This window comes from Ictidomys tridecemlineatus, chromosome 8, assembly GCF_052094955.1.
Source record: "Ictidomys tridecemlineatus isolate mIctTri1 chromosome 8, mIctTri1.hap1, whole genome shotgun sequence".
Lineage (NCBI taxonomy): Eukaryota > Metazoa > Chordata > Mammalia > Rodentia > Sciuridae > Ictidomys > Ictidomys tridecemlineatus.
Genome location: NC_135484.1, coordinates 123,606,677 through 123,627,637, shown reverse-complemented (window position 1 = coordinate 123,627,637; position 20,961 = coordinate 123,606,677). Strand labels below are relative to the sequence as shown.

The window sequence follows — 20,961 nt, the reverse complement described above, 5'->3', positions numbered from 1 at the left end:
CACGGCCATGTGTGGAGGGCAGAGTGGGGCCTGCCCTCACGTGCCACCTCCCGTCACCTGCCACCTGCGAGAACCCCTGGGCCTGCCTTCTCATTTCCACGCTGGCAGGTAGCTTTAAAACCATTGCACGACCTGCTGATTGGCCACGCAGTGCTGGCTGCAGAGGGCACCCTGCCTTTGATGCGGCTTTTGATGGGATTCTGCACGTGAGAACTTGGTAAGCTCCCCCTGGGAATGCCACATCAGACCTTCTCCGACCCCCACCTGAGCTCCTGACACTAACCACTGGGCTTCGGAGCTGGTGTAGACTCCCCAGTGTTGACCGTGGCAGGCCCCCACCCTGTGATGCCCGGAGAGCTTCCTCCCACTGCCACGGTCCCCAGAGGCACTCCCAGGAGACTCCCCAACCTGGCCCCTGCTCCGGCCCTCCTGGGAACCCCAGCACCGTCCAAGGCAATGGTGCTTCCCCCTCCTGCAAAAGGTGCCAGGTGCCCGTAGGGGTCAGAGGGACACTGTGGAGTCAGGTCGGAGCCTCGGGTGCTGGCTCTGGAGAGCACGTGGGCCAGTGTCGATGAGGCCCGGGTCCAGCCGAGCACACACCGTGCGCCCCCAGGGAGAAGGCCGCTCGGAGAGGACAGACAGTCTTGGGGACACTGCTGAGGAACAACCACCACACCTGTGGCTGAGGTCCTGCCTGAGCCATGTGTCCAGGCCTCGCAGCTGACACACACACAGTCCTGCTGTGCAGCCACCTGCAGATGCCCAAACGGAGGCGCCTGCCTCCAGGGCTGGAGTCCGGGGGTCGCAGGCAGGGAGATGGGCTGCTCAAATGGAACGATGGAGCTACGAGGGGCAGAGGGCAAGGACTTGTTGAGCACAGAGGAGAACCCTGAACCCAGGGCTCTGGGGCAGTGTGCAACCTGAGCCCCAAAGGCTGAGGACAGGGCTGAGGAGCAGGGAGTCCTGGGATGGACGAGGGATGGCTCCAGGGCACTGGAGCTCCGAGTGTGGGGTGGATGGGTGTGGGGACTGGCATCCGGACAGTGGGCTAGACCAGGACTTGGACACTCAGGCCAAGCCACGTCTAGACTAGTAACAATCGGGTGGCTTGATTGAATTCTCTTCCGTTGGAGGAGGCCCCTGTTTACAGAGGGCCTGGAAGCCTTTCAGCCTCTGCACTTCAATTAGCAGAACTGGGACGACGGAACTTGCTTCCCCCCACCCCGCTCTGCTCGGGGAGCATCAGAGGAGATAATATACAAAAAGAGGCTTGGAAATGGCCTAGCGGGGAGGGAGGGCACCCAGAACTGCCCAAGTGCCTGGCACACCCCCCAGGTCTCCCCGTCGACCCTGGCAGCCCCTTCCTCACTTTGTGAGAACTTGTCAGGCTGCAGGGTCAGAACTGGCCGACCCTGAAGGCTGGCGCTTAGTCCTCAGACCTCCCCTCCTTCTCCACCCAATCAAGACCCACCCAAGAACCAATTCCTCCCTGGCTGCACTTAGGGCCTCTGGCTCCCGGTTGGGCTCAGCGTTTGATCTATATAAGTGAATCCAATTTAGCTGATTCATCTCTCGTGTTTAATTTTTATGTTAACAAGGTTATGTAACCGAACATGAGAGGCCAGGGACAGAATCTATAATTTATGAGTGGCGGTTACGGTTTTAAAAGAGTTTCTGAAAGAAAATGGTTGAAAAGCCAAGTCCTCTGACCAGCGTTTTCTCTTAGGAGCCTGGAAAGCTTTCAACTGGGTTTAAATGTAAAATCAAAGCGATTGGCATTTAACAGCCCCTGTTTGAAAGTCAGAGTTGACTAGACCCAGCTGCCAAAAGAGGGTTTCCCAGAGTAAATGTATTTCCGGGGCCTTATCCCTGGGGCAGGAAGGCTACGTGCGTGGAGAGAGACTTCTGTGTCCCTGGGATTGTCCAGAGTTATGTGTCCTGTCCACAGGATTCTGCAGGACAAGGAAGCCCGAGCGTCGTCCCCTGTTTTCTGGGGCTTTGAGCTGCGGCAGGGGAGGGTCCTCCGGGGCCCCTCCTGACCTAGGCCCAGTCTTTCTCACACCCTGAGCCTCCCCCGGCATATGGCGGATGTGTGAGCTTCTCCCAGCGATCCCGGGTTCTGGGAGCTGGATGGCTGTGGCCCCTGGAGAGCTGAGCTGGTCATCACCGTTTCCTGGGTGAGTCACCCTGGCAGGCGGAGGTCGCGACGAATCAAGCTTCATTTCGCTCCTGGATCTGGAGGTTCCACATCCGAGATGGAGTGGGGGGCACCAGTTGGGCCTCTGGGGAGGAGCCGGTGGCAGACGGTGGCACGACAGGGGCCATGTAAGAGAGGAAGAGGCTGCCTCCTGAGACGGGGTCAGAGGACCTTCAGGGGACTGGCTGCCCTACCACCAGAGGCTCACTGGACAGCGGCCTTGCTTCTTCCTGTCATTGTCCTTGGTTTGTCCCCCACAGATCCCACCTCCCAACATCCCCATGCTGAGGGCCACTCCTGACACATGAGCCCTTGGGGACATGCTCAAGTCACATCTAATCCACGGGCAGGGTGCCCACCCAAGATCCGAGGACCACCACCAAGAGCAGGCCTGCGTCCACACCCCAGGGCCACGACCCCACCCTGGGGGGCTTTGGGCTCCCAGGAGAAAGGGCCCTGGGCTCGCTTCTCTCCCCCAGGCTTTATGGCGCAATGTCCTGAGTGGACGTGCAGATGCCTGAGCCCAGCGCCAGTGGCCCAGCTGAGTGCTGACCAGTGCCCAGAAGGCCCAGGGCACTGCTGGCCCTCTCTCGGGTGAACAGGGGCTCCACACCCCAAGAACAGAGGGCAGGGTCTGGCCTCCAGTCTCCTTCAGGGAAGCCACTCCGCAGAGTCCCCAGAGGAGAGCTGCACAGGGACCTCCTGGAGCGGGAGGGTTGTTATGGCAACACATGGCCCTGCGTCTCCAGAGGGGGTCAGCCCAGGCGGCGAGGGAGGTGCTGGGAGGCAGAGGTCACCCTGCAGAGAGCTCAGACCACACGGATCTGCACGTGTGCAACTGGTCAATGGCTGGTGGGGGACCCTTACCCACGGCAGCACCAGGCAGGCTCAAGGACAGTGAGGGGACGGGGTCTTGGCCTGAACTCAAATGGGAACTTACAGTTGCTCCTGCCAGCCTCTGAGCAGGGCTGTGGGCCAGGTGTGGGGACCTCTGCAGTCCCTGTTCCCACAGTGGGGAGTTGTGTGGTGCAGGAGGGGGGTGTAAGTGGGGTGCTGTGGGGTGCAGGCGGGGAGCTGCACAGTGGGGAGCTGTGTGGTGCAGGAGGGGGTGCAAGTGGGGAGCTGTGGGGTGCAGGAGGGGGTGCACAGTGGGGAGCTGTAGGGTGCAGGAGGGGTGCACAGTGGGGAGCTTTGGGGTGCAGGAGGAGGGACCACATGGTAGGGAGCTGTGGGGTCAGGAATGGGCCAGCATGGAGGCAGGGGACGCTGCCGAGGGCATCACAGGAGAGCGGGCACAGGGATGCCACCCAGCACCCAGTGCAATGGGGCAGGTCTGAGAGCCCTTGGGGGATGTCCACTGGACTCCGTGTGGATGGAGGGAGGATGATGCCGGGGTCCCCGGGGTGAAGGGCCAGCTTTGGTTCCTTGGGGACAGGCAGGAAGAAGGTCTCAGTAGGAGGACCTGGAGCTGCAGGAGCCTTGGACTGACCCTGCCCTGCGACACTCCTGTCCCCCCAACACATCTGTGTGTGGGGTCTTTTCCCAAGGCCACCTCTGCCCCAGCCCCCTGGGCACACAAAGTGGGCAAGGCCTGGTGGCAACGCAGGCTGTCCAGGAGATGTGGCCCCTGGAGCTGGCGTCCACCCTCACGGGCTCATGTGGGTGAGGACCAGGGCCACCGAGCGCTCACCCCAGCCGAGGATGCCCCTGCCACCTCTGGTGTCTTTCAGCACTCAAGGTCATGTCGCATCCACTGATCCTTCCAGCAGCTGCCAGGACGGGGCAGGAGCAGCCAGGTGGCCCTCAGACCTCCTCCCTCTGTGTCCTCGCCCAGCTCCTCACACCCAGGGGTCACGGGAGCACAGCAGCGAGCTGGAGGGGTCCAGTGCCCAGCGCGTGTGGCTGCCAGGAGCTCTCCCGCCTCCTTTCTGGGCACAGGCAGCAGGACGAGGCAGGACAAGGCAGGACGAGGGGTCCCCAGGCCAGCTGGGGACAGGGCAGCTGCTGGGTGGGGCGTGAGGCACAGGTTCTCTTGCCTGCGGGTGCTGGGGCGCGGGGACCACCCTGGCTCTGTGTTGGGTGAAGACCTCGGGGACTCCTGGGCCGTGGCCTTGGAACCTCGGCTGCCTGGGTCCTCACCCATGTTCACGTGCCCAGGTGCTGTCTGCTGCGGCCTCTGGGGGGCCAGCCTGGGGCCATGCTCCTGGCTCAGGGAACAGGGAGAACCAGGTGCCAGAGCAGGTGGTCACTTGGCCTCAGAGGTGCAGCACGGAGCCAGGAGGCAGAGGCAGGCTGGCCACCAGCCTGGAAGGCTGAGGGCCTCGGCAAGGCCAGTGGACAGCTTGGTGGCCCCCGACCCCTGGTGTCCTCAGTGGGGAGGAAGCAGAGCCCAGCAAGACCCTGGGAGGACCAGGAGTCCCTGTGGCCATGGCATGTTGTGTCAAGTGGAAGAACCTCAGAGACCAGGCCGACCCTGGGCCAGGGGCCATGGAGCCGCAGCTGACAAGGGGCCTTGGGACGTGCTGTGTCGAAGTCCATAAGTTCACCAGCATCCCATCCCTCCTCCCCTCTGCCCAACGCTCCTTGGTCTTTAACTTGTTTTAACTTTTTGAATTTGTTTGTATTTATTATCTATCTGTAATGCAAAAAAGAAATGCCAGGCGGCCAGGGCTTGTGTTCTTATTGACCCTTGTAGCCCGGATCAGTTTCTGGCACTTAGTAGGTGCACTTTGTTTGTTGAATGAATGAATGAGAGTCTTTCTGTCTGTAAAGCATCAGTGTCCCCTTCACCTGGTCATGTTTGGGGGCCCCGCGGCCTGTCTCTCTCCCTCTGTCTCCCTGACAGTCAAGACTCATCTGCAAAACGGTCCCTCTGCCTCACCTCCCCCTCCACATTTCCCGCTCCTCCCCGCACCTTCCATTCCACACACACCTCCCGCAGGGTCATCTGTATAAACATGACCAGACACCAGGTGGCTTCATATAGACACGTTTGTCCCCTCCCAGCTCTGCGGCCACAGGTCACCCTGGCTGAGAGAGCTCATCCTCCCCGCAGCTCCCCGTGGCCCAGGTAGCCCTGGGCTTGTGGCCACCTCACCCCAGTCTCTGTGTCAGTCTCCACAGGCTACCTCCTCCCTGTGTGTCCCTCCTTTTCTCATAGGACGGCAGTGAGAACAGCTGCGTCCCCCGATATCAAAGATGACTCCATTTTGACTAATCCACCTGCAAAGAACCTATTTCCCAATGAGGCCCATTCTGAGGTCTGAGGTGGAGCTGTCGGCCCACTCTGTCCAGGACGGCCAGCAGCTCCAGCCTAGGCACCCCTTGCCCGGATCCTAGGCCCCTCCCCTCCTCCTCTGTATTGCTTCTCTCTTTTCTGTGGCCTCACCCTCTCCTTCCCCATTGTGACAGGTCCCCTGGCCTCTCTCCTGAACTATTTCCATCAAGGGCTACACCAGTCCTGTGTCAATGTCCTCTTGGTCCACTGCCTGCCCCTCTGTGGGAGGCCCTGAGAGCATTTCTGTAGAGTGAGCATTTCTCGGCTGCACTCTCTCAGGCTCGCCTCCTTCCCACAGCATCAGCCCCAGCCAGAGCCCCAGGAGGGGAACTTCCCACCAGCTTTTCCTGGGGACCGGCTGGCACACTGCTGTCACCTTGATTTGCTGGTCCAGTCCCTGCTAAGGCTCACCCTGGAAGTGGCCCTCTCTGTGGCACGGCAATGTGCTGATTCCTCCTGGGACCGTCTGAACGGAGGTCCCCCTCCCACGTCCAGGGAGGTGGTTTCTGACCAAGATGAGACCCACACAGGCAGCTGGGAAGGGGCCCGGGCAGCGGGCAGAGGTGGACAAGAAAGCACAGGACAGTGCTGGGCACCCAGACCAGGGCTCAAGGGGAGGGTCTGCTTGGAGCCTTGAAGTGTCCCTGGGGTGTGGGCTCCTGTGGGTGGGGTAGGGGGCTCAGGCCTCATGCTGGTGGGAGGGGACCCAGTGCCCTGTGACCACTGACCAGGGGTCGTGTTCCTGTACAGGTTTGTTCCAATGCCAGTTGGTGGCATTTGCTGCCCTCGATGCCCTCTGCATGGTGGTCTGCTGGCTTGTTGAGGATGGCCACAGAATGCCCCACAGAGGCAGCCCGGCCGGTGCCTGGGGCCACCCAGTCTGCCACCAACACAGGTAACGTGGGGTTGCAGGGGTCGGGAGTCATGACATCTCATGCTGGGAGTCCCCGCGTCCTGGTGGGCTGGGGGTGGGGGACATTGCAGGTCCCACCCTGGTGGTGGGCCTCCAGCAGCCCTGGCCTTTGTGACAGCTCCCCCCGTCCTCCGTGTCCAGGGTCTGACATCCAGAGGATGGGATATCTGTCCTCTCAGGCCCAACGCTGGCCTCCTTGTTCAACAGGCAGGAGAGCTCTCCTGGGCCTCTGGGGCAGTCAGAACTGGGCCAGGGGGAGCACCCAGCACCAGGTGGCGATGGAGCCCTTGGGGTGCCCCATCCGCCCCTCCCCAGCGTCTCATTCCTTCTCTGCTCAGTTTGGGGACACAGCAGGCGTGACACCAAGATGGGTGACTCGGGTTTCCTGCTCCCTTCCTTGCCTCTGCCACGGGAGACACCTCAACTCCAAGGATGAAGGTGGGAGGCTGGGGGCAGGAGCAGGGGGCAGCACCCGCGCACGCTGTCTCTGTTCGGAGCTCCTTCTCGCCTCCCGCTCGGGTAGCCCCATCCCTGGGCTCCTGCCCCTCTCCAGTCTTCCAGTGAGAGTGGGTGACCCTTGCCTGCTTCTGCCCACTGGGAATGAACGCCTGTCCATGCACAAAGCCCAAGAGAGTCCCTGCCGCTCCCTGCTCGGGCTCCTCGCGGGGCAGGCGGGGCGAGGCCGTAGGCACCTTTTCCTCCTCCTGCCCTGGTGGTGGGGTGCTCCATGATGGTGGGAGAAACCAGGGGAAAGGAGAGGGTGTGGTCAGTGGGTGTGCCCCTAACCAACCAGCTCCCTGAGAGGGATGCCCGTGGTCCCTGGCAGCCCCTCTCCACCTCTGCAGGTCCTCTTCCATGGACTTCAAAACTGCAGATGGAAAGTACTCAGAAAAACATCTTGTCTCTCCCTAAGCAGAACCCGGGGCAGGGACTATTTACATAGCGTTTACACACACTGGGGCTTGTAAAAAATCCAGAGAAGGTTCAAAGCATCGGGAGGCCATGCACGGCCATCTGCAAATCACCACTATTTTATGAGCGACTCAACCCCAGATTAGTGCTCTATCACTGAACCACATCTCCAACCTGAATATGGAACACTTTTAATAATTTTCTGGTGTCCCCCTTCCTGGCCCCCAAATCTCCACAGTGCAGGGTGGATTTTCAACAGAGAACTGAGTAAGCACCTGATCCTCCGTGAAGCCTAGAGCTGGGGGCACTGACCTGACTGAATGGTGGCATCAGCCACCGTGGCCATCAGGCTGCGATTATGATCAGCGTGTCAAACCTAATGGCAAAAGCAAAGTCCATTAAGAATCAAGTGAGAGGCATGTCAAGCTCAGGCTCTGATGGGTCCCCAGAAAACTGAACCAACAGCTTATGTGAGATAACTAGCCAGTGCTAAAATTCATTTCTGGAACTTTTAGGTCACTGCATGGGAAGCAAGAAACACTAGGCTTGAACCATCCCATGATCATCCATTGGCTGCTCTGAGTCACCTGCAGAGATGCAGGAATCACTAACCCACATCACTTCGCCTTCCACAAAAGTCTATACTCGTGAAGAACATTTTTATTTTTCTATTTTTTGGGCATCAGAAATTAAACCAGGGGTGCTTTACCACTGAGCCACATCCTCAGCCTCTTTTTTTTTTCTCCATATTTTATTTAGAGACAGGGTCTCGCTGAGTTTCTTAGGGCCTTGCTAAGTTGCTGAGGTTGGCTTTGAACTCACCATCCTCCTGCCTCGGCTTCCCAAGACACTGGGACCACAGGCGTGCACCACTGTGCCCATCCGGTGAAGAATACTTGCAGAATGCACAGTAGGTCTTTCCTGGTATTAATTTTACTATGTGCATTACGACTTAATGGAAGTAGAATTCATCGTGCCATGACTTTCCTGACAGTGGTGCTAAAGGAGAAGAAAACACCGACCAGGTCCCCCCCCCCAGCCACGTGCACTTCGGGAGAAGTTTCCTGGCACTAAGAGCAGTGGTCACTGGAGTCAGACCCCGCCTAGCTGTGCACCACCAAAGTCAGCCTGCGGCTTGCATCTCTGTGCCCTGCAGAGCTCGACACACAGCAGCTCAAGACGCACCAGCTGGCACATAGCACCAGGGCTGAGGGTGGAGACCAGCGGCCTGGAGAAGGGAAGGCTCGTGGGAGACATGTCCACCGCCCAGGGGAGGGCTAGCCAACAGCCCACTGGCCAGCCACACAGGCTGAGTTTCTGACAGTGAGGTTAGGGAGCGGGCCAAGGAAGCTGCCAAAGGAAATGCCTCCTTGGCCATGATGTTCTAGGATGCCTGGCCTTCATCCCTAGTCTCATGACCTGAACGCCTAAGAGCCCTGTCCCTCCAGTGATAAATGACAGAGGTGGAAGGAGCATCCTTTGCTATTCATCACAAGCCCTTTTTCAACCCCACCTGAGCTTAATGAGGTCTCCCTGGGAAAGCCCCTCAGGATGGGTATGTGAATCCACAGGGGAACCTACCAGGGGATCAGAGAGCTAGAACTTCCAGCCCCACCCTCATCCTTGCCCCCCTACCTCTGGGGAGGGCAGAGGGGCTGAAGATTGGGTCGATGACCAATGGCCAATGTGTAATCCGTCATGCACACATAACGAAGCCTCCACAAAAAAAACAATAGTGTTGGGGGAGCTTCTGGGTTACTGAGGGGCATGGAAGGGCGCACCTGGAGAGGGTATGGGAGCTGCGCACCCCTTTTCCTGCACCCTGTACCTCTCAGTCTGGCTGACCTGAGCTGTACCCTTGTACAACAACCAGAAATCTAGTAACCGAAGTGTTTTTCTGGTCACCTCTGATTTATAGGCGATCAGTCAGCAGCACAGGTGTTAATGTGGACATGCAGTTGGTGTCTGGAGAGAGGACAGTCTTGGGGACTGTCCTCAGTCTTGGCTCAGCCCTCAACCTGTGGTATTTGATGCTAACTGTGGACAAATTGTGTCCAAATTTAATTGAATTGCAGGACACAAAATTGACGACCAGAGAGTTGGACAGTTGGTAGGTGTGAGAAAAAATAACCCACACTTGGTGTCAGAAGTATTGTGAGTGACCATAGGTGGGATAGGGGTGGATCACCAGGTTGGACAGGGCAGAGTGGGGGGAAGGGAGGGGCTGGGAATGGGAAAGACAGTAGAAGGAATCGGACGTAACTTTCCTAAGTTCATATATGCATACATGACCAGTGGAACTCCATACCACCAAGTTCAACCACAAGAATGGGAGATTATACTCCATGTATGTATAGGTCCAAATACACTGTACTGTCATTTATAACTAAAAAGAACAAATTTTTTTTTTTTAAAAAAAGAAGTATTGTGAGAAAGTAGAGAAAAACATTGGGCTTCCTTCTTTTAAAGATCCTTCCCAACTCCAGGATGTCAAGGTCTGTGTTCTCATTTTAATTAGACAGTTCAAATTGACTTTGGGAAGTTCGGCCTTTACCCACACAGAGGGTTCCCCTCCAAGAGCTCGTTATAAGATGCCTCTACACAGGTGGAGCTTGGAGACCTGCAGCCATGTCTCTGAACTGTGACAGGAAGTCCCCTGTCCCCTCCCTAGGACACACACTCACCAGTTCCAGAACTGCTTCCTTTCAAAATAGGCTCTGGGCTCATGCGTGTACAACTTCAGGAGGATCTCAAGAACTACAGAGAAAGGAAAAGCCACTCGGCTAGGAGATGAAGGGGTTCTTCTCATCCAGGGCAATTAACATGGCGTTGATTAGAATGACGACATCATAAACCCAGACAAAGATCCTGCCTTGGGGGGAGAGAGAGACCCTGTCACCTGCATTTCAGCGAAACGAGTGCGATCCTCTTTAGGGCCCTACCGGAGAGACTTTATTTCTCAGCATCCCCAACACACACCACTCCTCACCCAGGAAGGTTCTAGCAGAGCTGGAATTCATCTGCCTCTTCTACCCTGGTGCAGCCTTCCTTTCCCAAGAGGAACCAAGGAGGGAGAGAGGTGCAGCTTCCCCAGGCTCCCCTAGGGGGCAGCACCTGGGTCAGATGAAAGCTGAGGCAGAATCAGGGGGCAGGGAGGTGGTTAGGGTTCGGTCCAGGATGTCCCCAGGAAAAATTGCAGCCTTAAATAAGAGAGCTTCAGAAAACCTACTCCCCATGCACACCTTCCAGGTCTAGCTTCCTAAGTTTGGAGACAAAGTGGGTGAACAAGCCAGCCTGCCAGCCCCGCTTCAGCTCCCCCTCCCAGCTCCTGCACAGCTGCCCCAGGTGTTCAGGTGCCCCAGGGAGCCTGCCATACGCACAGGTAGGGGACAGCATGGAGAGGCCACCCTAGTGTCCTCCCCTGTGAGGAGCACTTCTGTGATTCAAGATTGGAATTGACAGAAAAGAGTCTCCGTGTAAAGATCTTTGATAAATTCCAAATGCAGGCAGCTAACAGGGACATTCACCTGTCTCAGGGGCTTCGGAGCCATTTGCTTTTATGAAACATTAAATGTAAAGAAAACAAGAGGCCACTATGGCTGAGAATAGGCCGCACACGTTAAAAGTAAGGCCTTAAACCAGGATAAATGGCTCTTTCCAGAGGCCATTGGCTAGAAAATTAAGGGATACACAGTCCTCCTTTAGCAGTTATCCCAACAAAGCTGACTCATCAGTCCTGACCATAATTCACAGAATCAAAGTGCCAGGTTTGTGTCAACTTCGTGTTTATGCTGGTGGGGCCAGGACCTCCTGAATTCAGAGAGGGGTCAGCTTCCCTGGCTCAGGGGAAGGTTGTGGTTGCATGTTGCCTAATGCAAGTTATTGAGTTGAAGTTGCATTTGTTAATTCTAAAATATGGAAGGAAGTATGGTGTTTGGTCCACTTGAGGATTCACTCAATAGAGTATCAGACTTTGTTTCTTTTTTGTGGCACTGTGGAAATGTGAATGAGAACAAGTTGGTGACATCTTTCAGGTGGAAGCATTGTCCGAGGACGCACTCATCAAGTTGGCCAAGAAGCCATTTTGTGAAGCCCCTGTTGTCTCAAGGCTTTTGACGATGAATTCATGTGTGGAGACGGTAATTCTTCATGGACCTTTGCATTTGGTGAGTCACGGAACGTATCTGAGTAGATCATCATTTACCAACATGTCCACAATAATCTCACATATTATGCATAACAGGTCATGGCTGGGTAAATATTACCATTTCCTTATTTGCTTTTAAGAAAAGTAATAATGACATTATATTTTCTCCTTTTTTTGCCTTGAAGTATGTCAGTGTCTTAACCAAGCATGATTGTTGGTAGGTAGGCTAGCAAGAACTTGAACTCAGGGATTTTACTGTCATGTAAATCTATTGTTTTTCATTGATTTCTATTAATATATCCAGGTTGGCATCCATTACCTTTTAAGCATTTTACTTTCCCAATTGTGGGCACCCTGACAGCCCTCAACCTTCTGTAAGCACAGACAACTCTATAAGGAACCTGAGGATAAATTTCCCTGTGCATGTCCCCTTGTGAAACTGCTTAAGCACCACCTGGTTTACACACAGGTGGCATTTCTAGATCAAAGTGTGCATGTTTACTTCTTTGACTAAGCACTGCCAGGTGGCTCTTCTGAATAGCTCTACCTGTGGCCAGGATTGTATTATCTAGCTTTCTAACTTTTGCATGTGGAGTAGATACATAGTGGGAGCACACTGTTTTTGTTGGTATTTTTCTTGGTATCTATTCTGATGCTTTTCACTGGGGGATTTTCTCCTGTGAAAATGGGCTTCCTCTGGATGCCTCTGCCCGTTCCTCTACTTGACCTTATTTTCTTCTTCTTTTTAAAAATTTTTCAATGTGACTTTTTAATTTTAGTTTTATTAAAGACATTTTCCTTTGCTTGCATAGTCTATACCTAAACACTAATCCTTGCTCCAAGGCCCAGCTTGCTCTCAGCTGCCCCGGGAGGGGAACGGTCTTTGGTGATAGCCAAGAGACACCCCTGTAGGGGGCACAAGTGCTCTGGCCCTCTGGTGTCTTGTCAGCAGTGCTTCCCATGATCACAGAGGGTTTCAGACATTATAAAATTGAATGAGTTCATTCAGAAATTAGAAGTTCTATTGAAAGATATTTGCATGAGCCAAATAAAACCTATTTCTAGGCATCCTGGTGAAGACAAGGTTTTATCTTTATGTCTATGTTTTTTTCTATGTTTTGTTGTTGTTGTTAGAATGAAATTCATATGTTGCCAGACCATTCTAGCAGATGTGTAACTAGATGCCATTTAAATTACCCACTTTTAAATGGTAGACATTTTTTTTAATGAACACTGCCTGTCTGCACCTTTTTTAAAAACAGGACTGGGCTGAGAAGCCCAAATACCAATGGTTAGCTGGAACATATTTTTCATTTGGCCTGTCAGTATTCCCTGAGGTCATCTATGCAATCAGCTTCATTACTCCTGCTCCCTCACTGGATTTCATAGAAACCATATGCTATGTATGAATCAGAGACACCAATCCCTGATTAGATGCTACCCTACTTTCCAGAAAAGACTGGGCACACCATGAGTTGCACAATGATGGGACCAGGGTCCAAAGGCTGCTGAGAGGGAAGGACTGGTTGTGAATGCATTTTTGAAGGCTCCAAGCTGGAACTCTAGAGGCACCAAGCAGGGCAGATGCTGGTGGGGGTATTTGGGTACTTGTTGGTGAACACATGCACACCTGAGATGGGTAGGCATGGAGGAGAAATCAGCAGCCCATAGGGCTTTTGAAAGTGGTCTTATGTGAAAAGAGGCTCAGGTATGGGCACAGGAAATGACATCATTGCCTTGACAATGGATCAAACAGAACATGGAACCCTGGTATCCAGGCACCCACTTAACTGACCGAGCTCATTTGGTTGGAGAAACTGGAGTGAGAAGGATGTTCCCCTGTCCTTGCAAACAATGCCGAGCCTCAGGCTCCCAGGAATCTCAGGGGGGCCAACTAGCCCTTTTGTGGATGCACTGGATGAGGCTTCAACTTAGACGCCAGATCCTCTGGCAATTGTCGCAGAGGAGCTCAAGAGTAACAGTGAGTAGCACAGGACAGTTGAGCCCAGCAGGCCCTCTAGTCTGATCCCTGATGAATGGCCCAGGACTCCTATTCTGACTGTGTGTGTGTGTGTGTGTGTGTGTGTGTGTGTGTGTGTGTGTGTGTGTGTGTGTTTGTACTGATGGGAACTGTCCCATTGTGCTTTGACTCTAGTGTATTGGCACAAGTCATTTTTCTGTTTGTCACCATTTCCATTTTGAACCCACCATTCTTGGTCCCAACCCAGGGTGAAAATGATGAGAACACGGAGGAGCCCTTCAGGGTACAGAGCCTTGAACCTTACAGGCAGGACCAGCTTAGGAATGAGCTCCTGCCTGTCATTTGTGGGAGAAACCTACATTTCAGCAGCAACATGGGGTTAATCTCCTGGGATTCCATCCCCACCCAGCAGGTGCTGGATCTTTTGTTCCCAAGGTAAGCACCAGACCACCAAGCCCAAGTGTGTAGCCCCCTCATGCCTGGGTCTTGGGGCTGCCATGTACCTCTCAGGGACCCAAAGGTTTGTGATACCTAATGAGATAGAGGACCACACTCATAGTGGAATTTCAGCCCTGAATGGGACGAGTCCTGGAGGTGCCTGCCACAGCCTTGCAAGGGGAGTGAACTTTCCCTCTTAGGCAGAGAAACCATCCTGACTCCAGCTGATCCACAGAGGTCTGTGGAGCAGTCCCCACACACCTGGCACCACAGCTCAATGGTGTGAACTGAGCTCATTCCCAGGTGGACTCAGCGAGGCCAGGTGGTCTTTCTGGTGTGATATTGGCTTCTTGAAGAACGTAGATCTGTGCCAGAGGCGTCTCAAAACTCGGGCCTTGGGAAAAGCACTTTTGGGTTAATAAAGACATGTTAGTATACATAGTGGGACAGAGCGTCCTAGCTGGGACATAGCTGGACAGGGGCTTTGGACATGGCAGCTCCCACACCCAGAGAGATGTGGGAATCAGCAGTTTGGGCTCATTCACTGATGAACATGGAGAAAGCACCCACTGTGTGAAAACACGTTTCCAGTCACATTTCATAATTCAGTGAAAAATGGAGTGCAAATGACCGCCATTGTGTCCCTTTTCATGGGGGTCAGCCTAAAACCGCAGGTGCCATGAGTACATATCCTACATGTGACTGCATCCCTGACTCCATGAGGCATAACTGCACGTTGTCCTCTTCAGTGACTATGGTGGACCCCTGGACCAACTTCAACATAGAATGGGCTTGGGGTCAAGAGGGTGGGCTCCTGTTTCCAGAATAGGGACCTGCAAGGTGATTTGACTTGGGAAGGCTGAGGAAAGACTGCTCTCCCCAGTGTAGGGTCAGAGGTTTTCTCTGGAGGCCGTGGCGAAGGCAAAGCCAGGGTTTTGCTGACTCCACACCTTTCTCCCCACAGTGCCTCACCTTCCTTCCTGGGGACCTGGATTAACTTCTACACCGAGGCTTCCCATCAGCCTCCAGGCTCTCTGAGTCTGCAGCAGCTGCTGCCATATATGGGGCTCTTGCTGGTTGGTTTGTACCTGGAGCATCAAACATACCACCTCCTGGCCACAACTGAAGATGGCATATCAAGCCAGGCAGCGCCTGAGAGCCAGGCGGACCGGGGTGAGTACCTAAGGGTATATGAGGAGAGGTCCGACTCTTGTCCCACTGCAGGGAGTCTGTATGCCTGGTGTTGGGCTGGAAATTAGGATAAGCCTTTGTCCATTCAGGAAGTGACCCCAGTCTGCAAAGAGGTCCTGTGTGGGCTAAGGGCCTGAGTTCTTCCTGGCAGCAGGGGTATTGTCTGTCTGTGGGAAGGTCAGGGCAAGGCAGTCATGTTGGCATCTTTTCTCCTCTAGCTACAAGCTCAGTTCCTGTATCGGCTCCTCAGCCAACCCCAGAGCCAGAGCCTTCTCCCAGGGAAGGGGCAGAGCCGGAGTCCAGGACATCAGGGGTCTCCACTCGGTACTCCCCACGGCCCCAGTACAACAGGCGGGTGAGAGGCAGGTGCCTCATTCACGTGTACCTGGAAAATGAAATGGCAACACAGTATAGGAGCATCCTGGTGAGTCTTCGAGCAGGGGAGTCTCCTGGGAGCCCACAGTGGGGAAGACCGAGTCCACAGCAAACACCTTGGACTAGGCCTGTCTTCTTGAACTAGAGCTTCTGGAAGGTCAGGAAGAAGAGCATAAAATGAGGAAGAGGGAGGCGGGAGAGCAGCAGCATGCCAGGTCTGGGTGCGAGTGGGCCTGCGTGTTTTGGGGTGTGCAGGTTAGAAGTGCAGGAGTGAGTGCTGGGTTCAGAGGAGGTCAGAGAAATATCGAGGGTACAGGCCATCCTCTACTGACCTTGGTATTGAGGAGGAGTATATTGAACCATGGAGGTTGAAGCAGAGAAGTTGGCAGTCATTTTCTTGTGTGTGGGAGGGGATATGTTGCTGGTTGAAGGGAAGGGAGCCATTGTAGAATGATTAGGGTGGATAGGTGTGGGTCACAGACAACTGGGGGACTTGGAGGGGCCTATTAGTGTCCTAGTTTGCATGTATGTGAATAGAGATTTAGCGGCTCTCTCTGCAGAATTTTTCTGGGTGTGGAGTATCCATCATGAGACTCTGGTGACCACCTCCAGGGGAGCCATGTTGAACCACGGCACCTGCTGAGTCCAAACCTCCTGACACCCCAGCAAGCACTGACACTCTCGAGCCCAGCAGCTTCCATGCCTATCATTAAAGAGTCCTAGTGTGTGTTGTGCCCTGGCTGTCAGGACCAAAACACCTAGGGTTTGTGCCTGGTCCACACAAAAATGCAGCTGCATCCCAGACCAGAGCAGGGATATGGAAGTCCACTGGACCATTCCTCCCATCTTGATGGGAGTAGAGTGTGTCTGTACAAAGCCTTTTGGTTCTTATACCCTTGTCCCTGTAGGGCATAGCAGGTTGAAGCAAACTCTTGTACCAAGATTGGACTAGAGGCTCATAGGAAGACCCCACATGATCACATGAAGGCCTCAGGTAGCAGGGTATCAAGATGGTGCCCTTGTGTTGAGAGCTCTCTTGTCTCTGATTGTCCTTGAGCACTGTCCTCTGGGTAGCTACTCCCAAATTCCCTCTCTGATGAGCTTTCTCCAACCCTGCTCAGGTGACCTGCCAGGACAGCACTCAAGTCATCATCCGCAGGGCCTTAGATGCACACTTGCTCCAGCAGGAGGACCCAGAAAACTACGAGCTTCTGCAAATTGTCTCGAACCATCAGAGTAAGTGGAACCATCAGAGGGTAGGGAGCAGTGAGTCACAGTGGGCTCACGATAACTGGGAGCCAAAACACAGTGTGCATTGACCCAATGCCCAGGAAGAGTATGGTGGGACTTGTGCACAAAACAAAGTGTAATGATGGGGCATAAATCTGCAGGTTCTTCATGTTCTCCAGGGGCTGTGGACCTGCCTATCATGTGTTCTTTCCTTGGCCTGAGGAGGCATTGCAAAGCTATTATCCACAAGGGGCCAAGAACACAGGCTTCTTTGTCTTGTGTTAAAGAAGACAGACAACCACAGGATGCCTACTTTGGCAGCCTTTCCTGACCTAGACGAGTACATGAGAAAAGCAGTTCAATGAACAATCATTTCTGGCTTCCAATCTTTCTATTCCTTGCAAACTGAGTCCACTTAGGACCAGAGGCCATTTCTAGAGAGAAGTGTGTGGTAGAATAGAACCCTTCACAGCTTGTAAACCCTTCTTGGAGAGAGAGAGGGGGGGAGGGAGGGAGGGAGGAAAGAAGAAGGAGGAGGAGGAGGATGAGGAGGGGGAGGAAGAAGAGGACGAGGAGGAGGAGAAGGAGGAATAGTAAAATGAAAATAAGTTGAAGGAAGAGACCATGAATAAGAAGGTCAAGATGACTATTAGAAGAAGCATAAGGAGAAGATGAAGAAGAACAAGAACAAGAAGGAGAAACACAAGCCGAACAAGAAGTATAACAATAAATTGATTAAAAATGTGAATGAGAATTATACTCATGAGGAGGAAATGCAGAAGTGGGGAACTCAAGAGAAATATATTGCTCTGGATGGCACAGCCCTGCTGTGGACATCCTCCACCCACGCTCAACACACCTGCAAACCACACCCTCAAATTAGTGTAGCTTTGTATGAATGGATGAATCCACTGGCAAGGTGGAGGCACCCACCATCAAGTGCTTTTCCCCAAACCCACCTGTGATCATTGCTGCAGTGGGGAGAAAACCTTGAACACATGAGTCTTTGGGGACCAATCCAGATACAAAGTGTAGCTGTTTGTCTTTAGTGGGTCCAACATGAACTAAGAGGGTCTGGGGTACAAGGGGCTATTTCCTTGAAAGGTGTTCCTGTACTGGACCTCCTGTGCATAGAGGGTCCTCAGGGAGGAATCAGTGGGGAGTCTTTGGTGGAACAGTAGCTGGATTCGGGGGCTCTCAGGTCTGTGTGTGAGACGTGAGCTGGCAGAGGTTCTCAGTTGTGGGAAAGGTTGGGTAGTATATTCCTTGATTGTCACCTACCACGCCTCTGCCCCTGCCTCTCCAGAGCTGAGGATCCCTGCTGATGGGAAAGTATATTACGACCTGGATGGAGGAGTGGATTATAACTTTATTCTTCGGGAAACAGCTGCCAGCAAGTCGTTGACGGTCAAGCCAAATGAGGTAAACAGCCACCTTCTTCAGTCTTTATTCCTGGTGCCACTCCACATCCTCCAAGGGGACAAGAACCTCAGGTTCTGGATGGATGTTGTAGAATGCCCACAGAACCAACTGCCAGGCTGGGTGGGGTGCAGTTGCTGGGCTTTGCTGATGTTGTCATCCCCCACAGTTCTTGGAGCCTTCTGTGGCAGTGGCATCCAGGACCCCAGCAGCTGTGAGCAGCAGCTCTACAGTGGCTGCAGGACCATTGCCCCAGGCCACCCAAAGCAATGAGTGCTGCATGAGAAAAGTCACCAGTAGCAGCTCCTCACTGCTTCACTCCAGCGAGCAGGTGGAAGACAGCCACTTTGTTCACGTCCTCCTAGAGGGACAGAGCCTGAGGGAGACAAAGTGCATCCTGGTAAGCCCGACAGCAGGGCTGCCTCTGGGTGTCCACACAGCGGAAGGCAGGAGACACAGCCAACCCTGGGGCTATGGTGGGAAATAAAGAAGAGAGAGGTCTGTCTTAAGGGCTTGACCTGAGGAGGGAGAGCCTCAGCATGCCCAGCTCCAGTGGTGAGTGGGCCTGTGTATTGTGGGTTTTGCATTTGCAGGCCAGAAGTGCAGACGGAAGTGCTGTGGACAGATGAAGGCAGAGATATGTCTAGGGTGTAGGCTGCAGTTCCTAGAACTTGGTATTCTCAATGAGTGAGGTTGGAGCAGAGGAGGTGGCAGTGATTTGTCACATGTGTAGGAGGGGATGTGTTCCTGGTGGCAGGGAAGAGAACCTCCTTAGCATGACTAGGTGTAGGAATTTGGGGTCGGGATCACCTGGGGGGTCATGCCAAAGCTTCGGAATGTTAGCCTTTGCATGTATGTAAATGCGGAGCTAAAGGGGTTCTTGGCAGAATTTCTATGGATGTGCAGTAGACACACTAATGCTGTAGGTGTCCAGCTGCAGAGGAGACATGTTCAGTGACTGCCAGTGCTGAGTCCAGTACATCATTACAACCAGACCCGCACCGAGCTTCCAGAGGCCAGGGCCTCTCAAAGCTGTCATGAAGCACTCAAGTGCACACTCTTGTATCTGAGTCTGTTTTGTGTAGTGGCAGTCAGGACCAAAATTTTCAAAGCATCTGCCTCTTTTTCTCCTGAATGTTTGACCACAGTCTTCTGGGTAGCTCCTCTAAAAGCCATTCTCTGATGACATTTGTCCCACCCTGATCCAGGTGACCTGTCAGGAGACGGTGACAAGCCTCATCCGCAGGGCCTTGGACCAAAATTTGTTGCAGCATGAGGATGTGAACAACTTTGAGCTGCTGAGTATGATGTCTGAGGATGAGAGTAAGTAGGACAATCAGACAGTGGGGAGACATGATCCACAGTGGGCTCAGGATAACTCACAGCCAAGAGAAAGTGGGCCTTGTCCCCAAAACACCAAAGTGTGGTGGGCCTGGCAGAGACTCTCAGGGGTTGTGGGTGTTTTGTGGTATAATCCTTGAGTGCCACCTAACAATTCTCTCCACTTCGCTCTGCAGAAATCAAGGTCTCTGACCACTCACTGGTGTGTCTGTCCATGAATCCGGGAATAAAATATTTTATCGTGAGGAAACGCCCCCAGGTCAAGGGAAAGGAGGTACACCTACCTTATTCAAGCTGTACTTGTGCTGCCATTCCACTCCCACCTGGGGAAATAAGAAGCCTGAGCACCTGGACATATGTGCTAGAAGCCCATAGAGCCAACTGACAGGCTGGGGTGGCTTTCTGTTTCTGGGTTTGCTGATGTTCCATCCCCCACAGTTCTCAGAATCAACCTGCAAGTCCTCCAGGCCGCTTTCCCACAAGCAGGTGGGAGACACCTGCTTAATTCGTGTCCACTTAGAAACACAAAGTCCAAAGATGGCCAAGACTGTTTTGGTAAGCCTGGGAGCAGGGGTATCCCCTGGTGCTTACACCTGGGTGGGGAACAGACACTGGTCCAATACCATGGACTACTCATGCCCTCTTGAATTTGGAGCTTCTGGATGATCAGGAGGATAGAGGGGAATCAAGAAGGGAGAGGTCAGTGTGAAGGGCTGGAGCTGAGATGAGGGAGAGCAGCAGCTTGTCCACTGCCATATCTGAGGGAGTCTGTGTGTCAGGTGGCAGCATGCAGTCCAGAAGGGCAGGGGCAGGTATGGGTGACAGATGAGAATAGGATAGGACCTAGGTTGCAGGTTCCCTTGTATGGGATGCTGACATCTATGGAGGAGGACAGCAGTGTGAGGTTCTGCATGTTCCTTGAACAAGGAGCTGAGAGAGTCTCTCTGCAGAGTCGATATGGATGTGGAGCAAGCACACTAAATGTCCAGGTAACCCAATGACCACCCTTGCCGGATGAGGTGCCCTCCTACATCCCAGCCAGCACTGAGCCTCTGGAGGCCAGGAGCTCTTGTGGCTATGTTTCAGCACTCCTGTGTGTGGTCATGTTCCTGGGTCTGTTTTTGGCCCTGGCAATCCAGACCAAAGCCTCTAGGTTTTGTGCCTAGGCCATTCCCAATGCCGCCTGCATCCTCGGGCAGACCTGGGATCTTGGAGGCTATTGTCCCATTCCTCCCAACTTGTGGGATGAGATTGCATCTGTATGCAAGTAGTTGAGTCCTTTCACTTCAAGAGGAGTGCAGCTCCACAAAGAGCAATGGCAAGCCCAGGAAGTCCTATGTACAAGGATTGGGCTAGTAGCCTATGGGAAGAGCCTACACGATGCGCAGGAGGTCACCCTCAGGTAGTAGGGTCATGGATGTTGCCCTTGTATTTAGAGTGGAGGTGCCTCCAGAATGCCCCTGCCCACTGCCCCTGAGTAGTCACTTCAAGGCCCATTTCCTGAAGGCCTGTCTCCCATGCTGCTCCAGGTGACCTGCCA

At 53.8% G+C, this 20,961-nt stretch overlaps 2 protein-coding genes across 2 annotated transcripts; both read left to right on the top strand.

The window, feature by feature from the left end:
- Positions 1 to 1,919: 1,919 nt before the first annotated feature.
- LOC144366297 (uncharacterized) lies at positions 1,920 to 15,893 on the top strand. The gene is made up of 6 exons (XM_078020378.1): positions 1,920 to 2,177; positions 6,225 to 6,369; positions 11,334 to 11,465; positions 13,675 to 13,862; positions 14,830 to 15,038; positions 15,275 to 15,893. Exons 3-6 carry the CDS (start codon positions 11,418 to 11,420, stop codon positions 15,574 to 15,576), a joined length of 747 nt encoding a protein of 248 aa, XP_077876504.1. The 5' UTR covers positions 1,920 to 2,177; positions 6,225 to 6,369; positions 11,334 to 11,417; the 3' UTR covers positions 15,577 to 15,893.
- Positions 15,894 to 16,053: 160 nt separating this feature from the next.
- Positions 16,054 to 20,954, top strand: LOC144366295 (ral guanine nucleotide dissociation stimulator-like). Its single transcript, XM_078020377.1, has 6 exons — positions 16,054 to 16,667; positions 17,968 to 18,083; positions 18,250 to 18,480; positions 19,289 to 19,403; positions 19,598 to 19,695; positions 19,860 to 20,954. The coding sequence occupies exons 3-6, from the start codon at positions 18,361 to 18,363 to the stop codon at positions 20,085 to 20,087; spliced, it is 561 nt and encodes a 186-aa protein (XP_077876503.1). The 5' UTR covers positions 16,054 to 16,667; positions 17,968 to 18,083; positions 18,250 to 18,360; the 3' UTR covers positions 20,088 to 20,954.
- Positions 20,955 to 20,961: the final 7 nt, after the last annotated feature.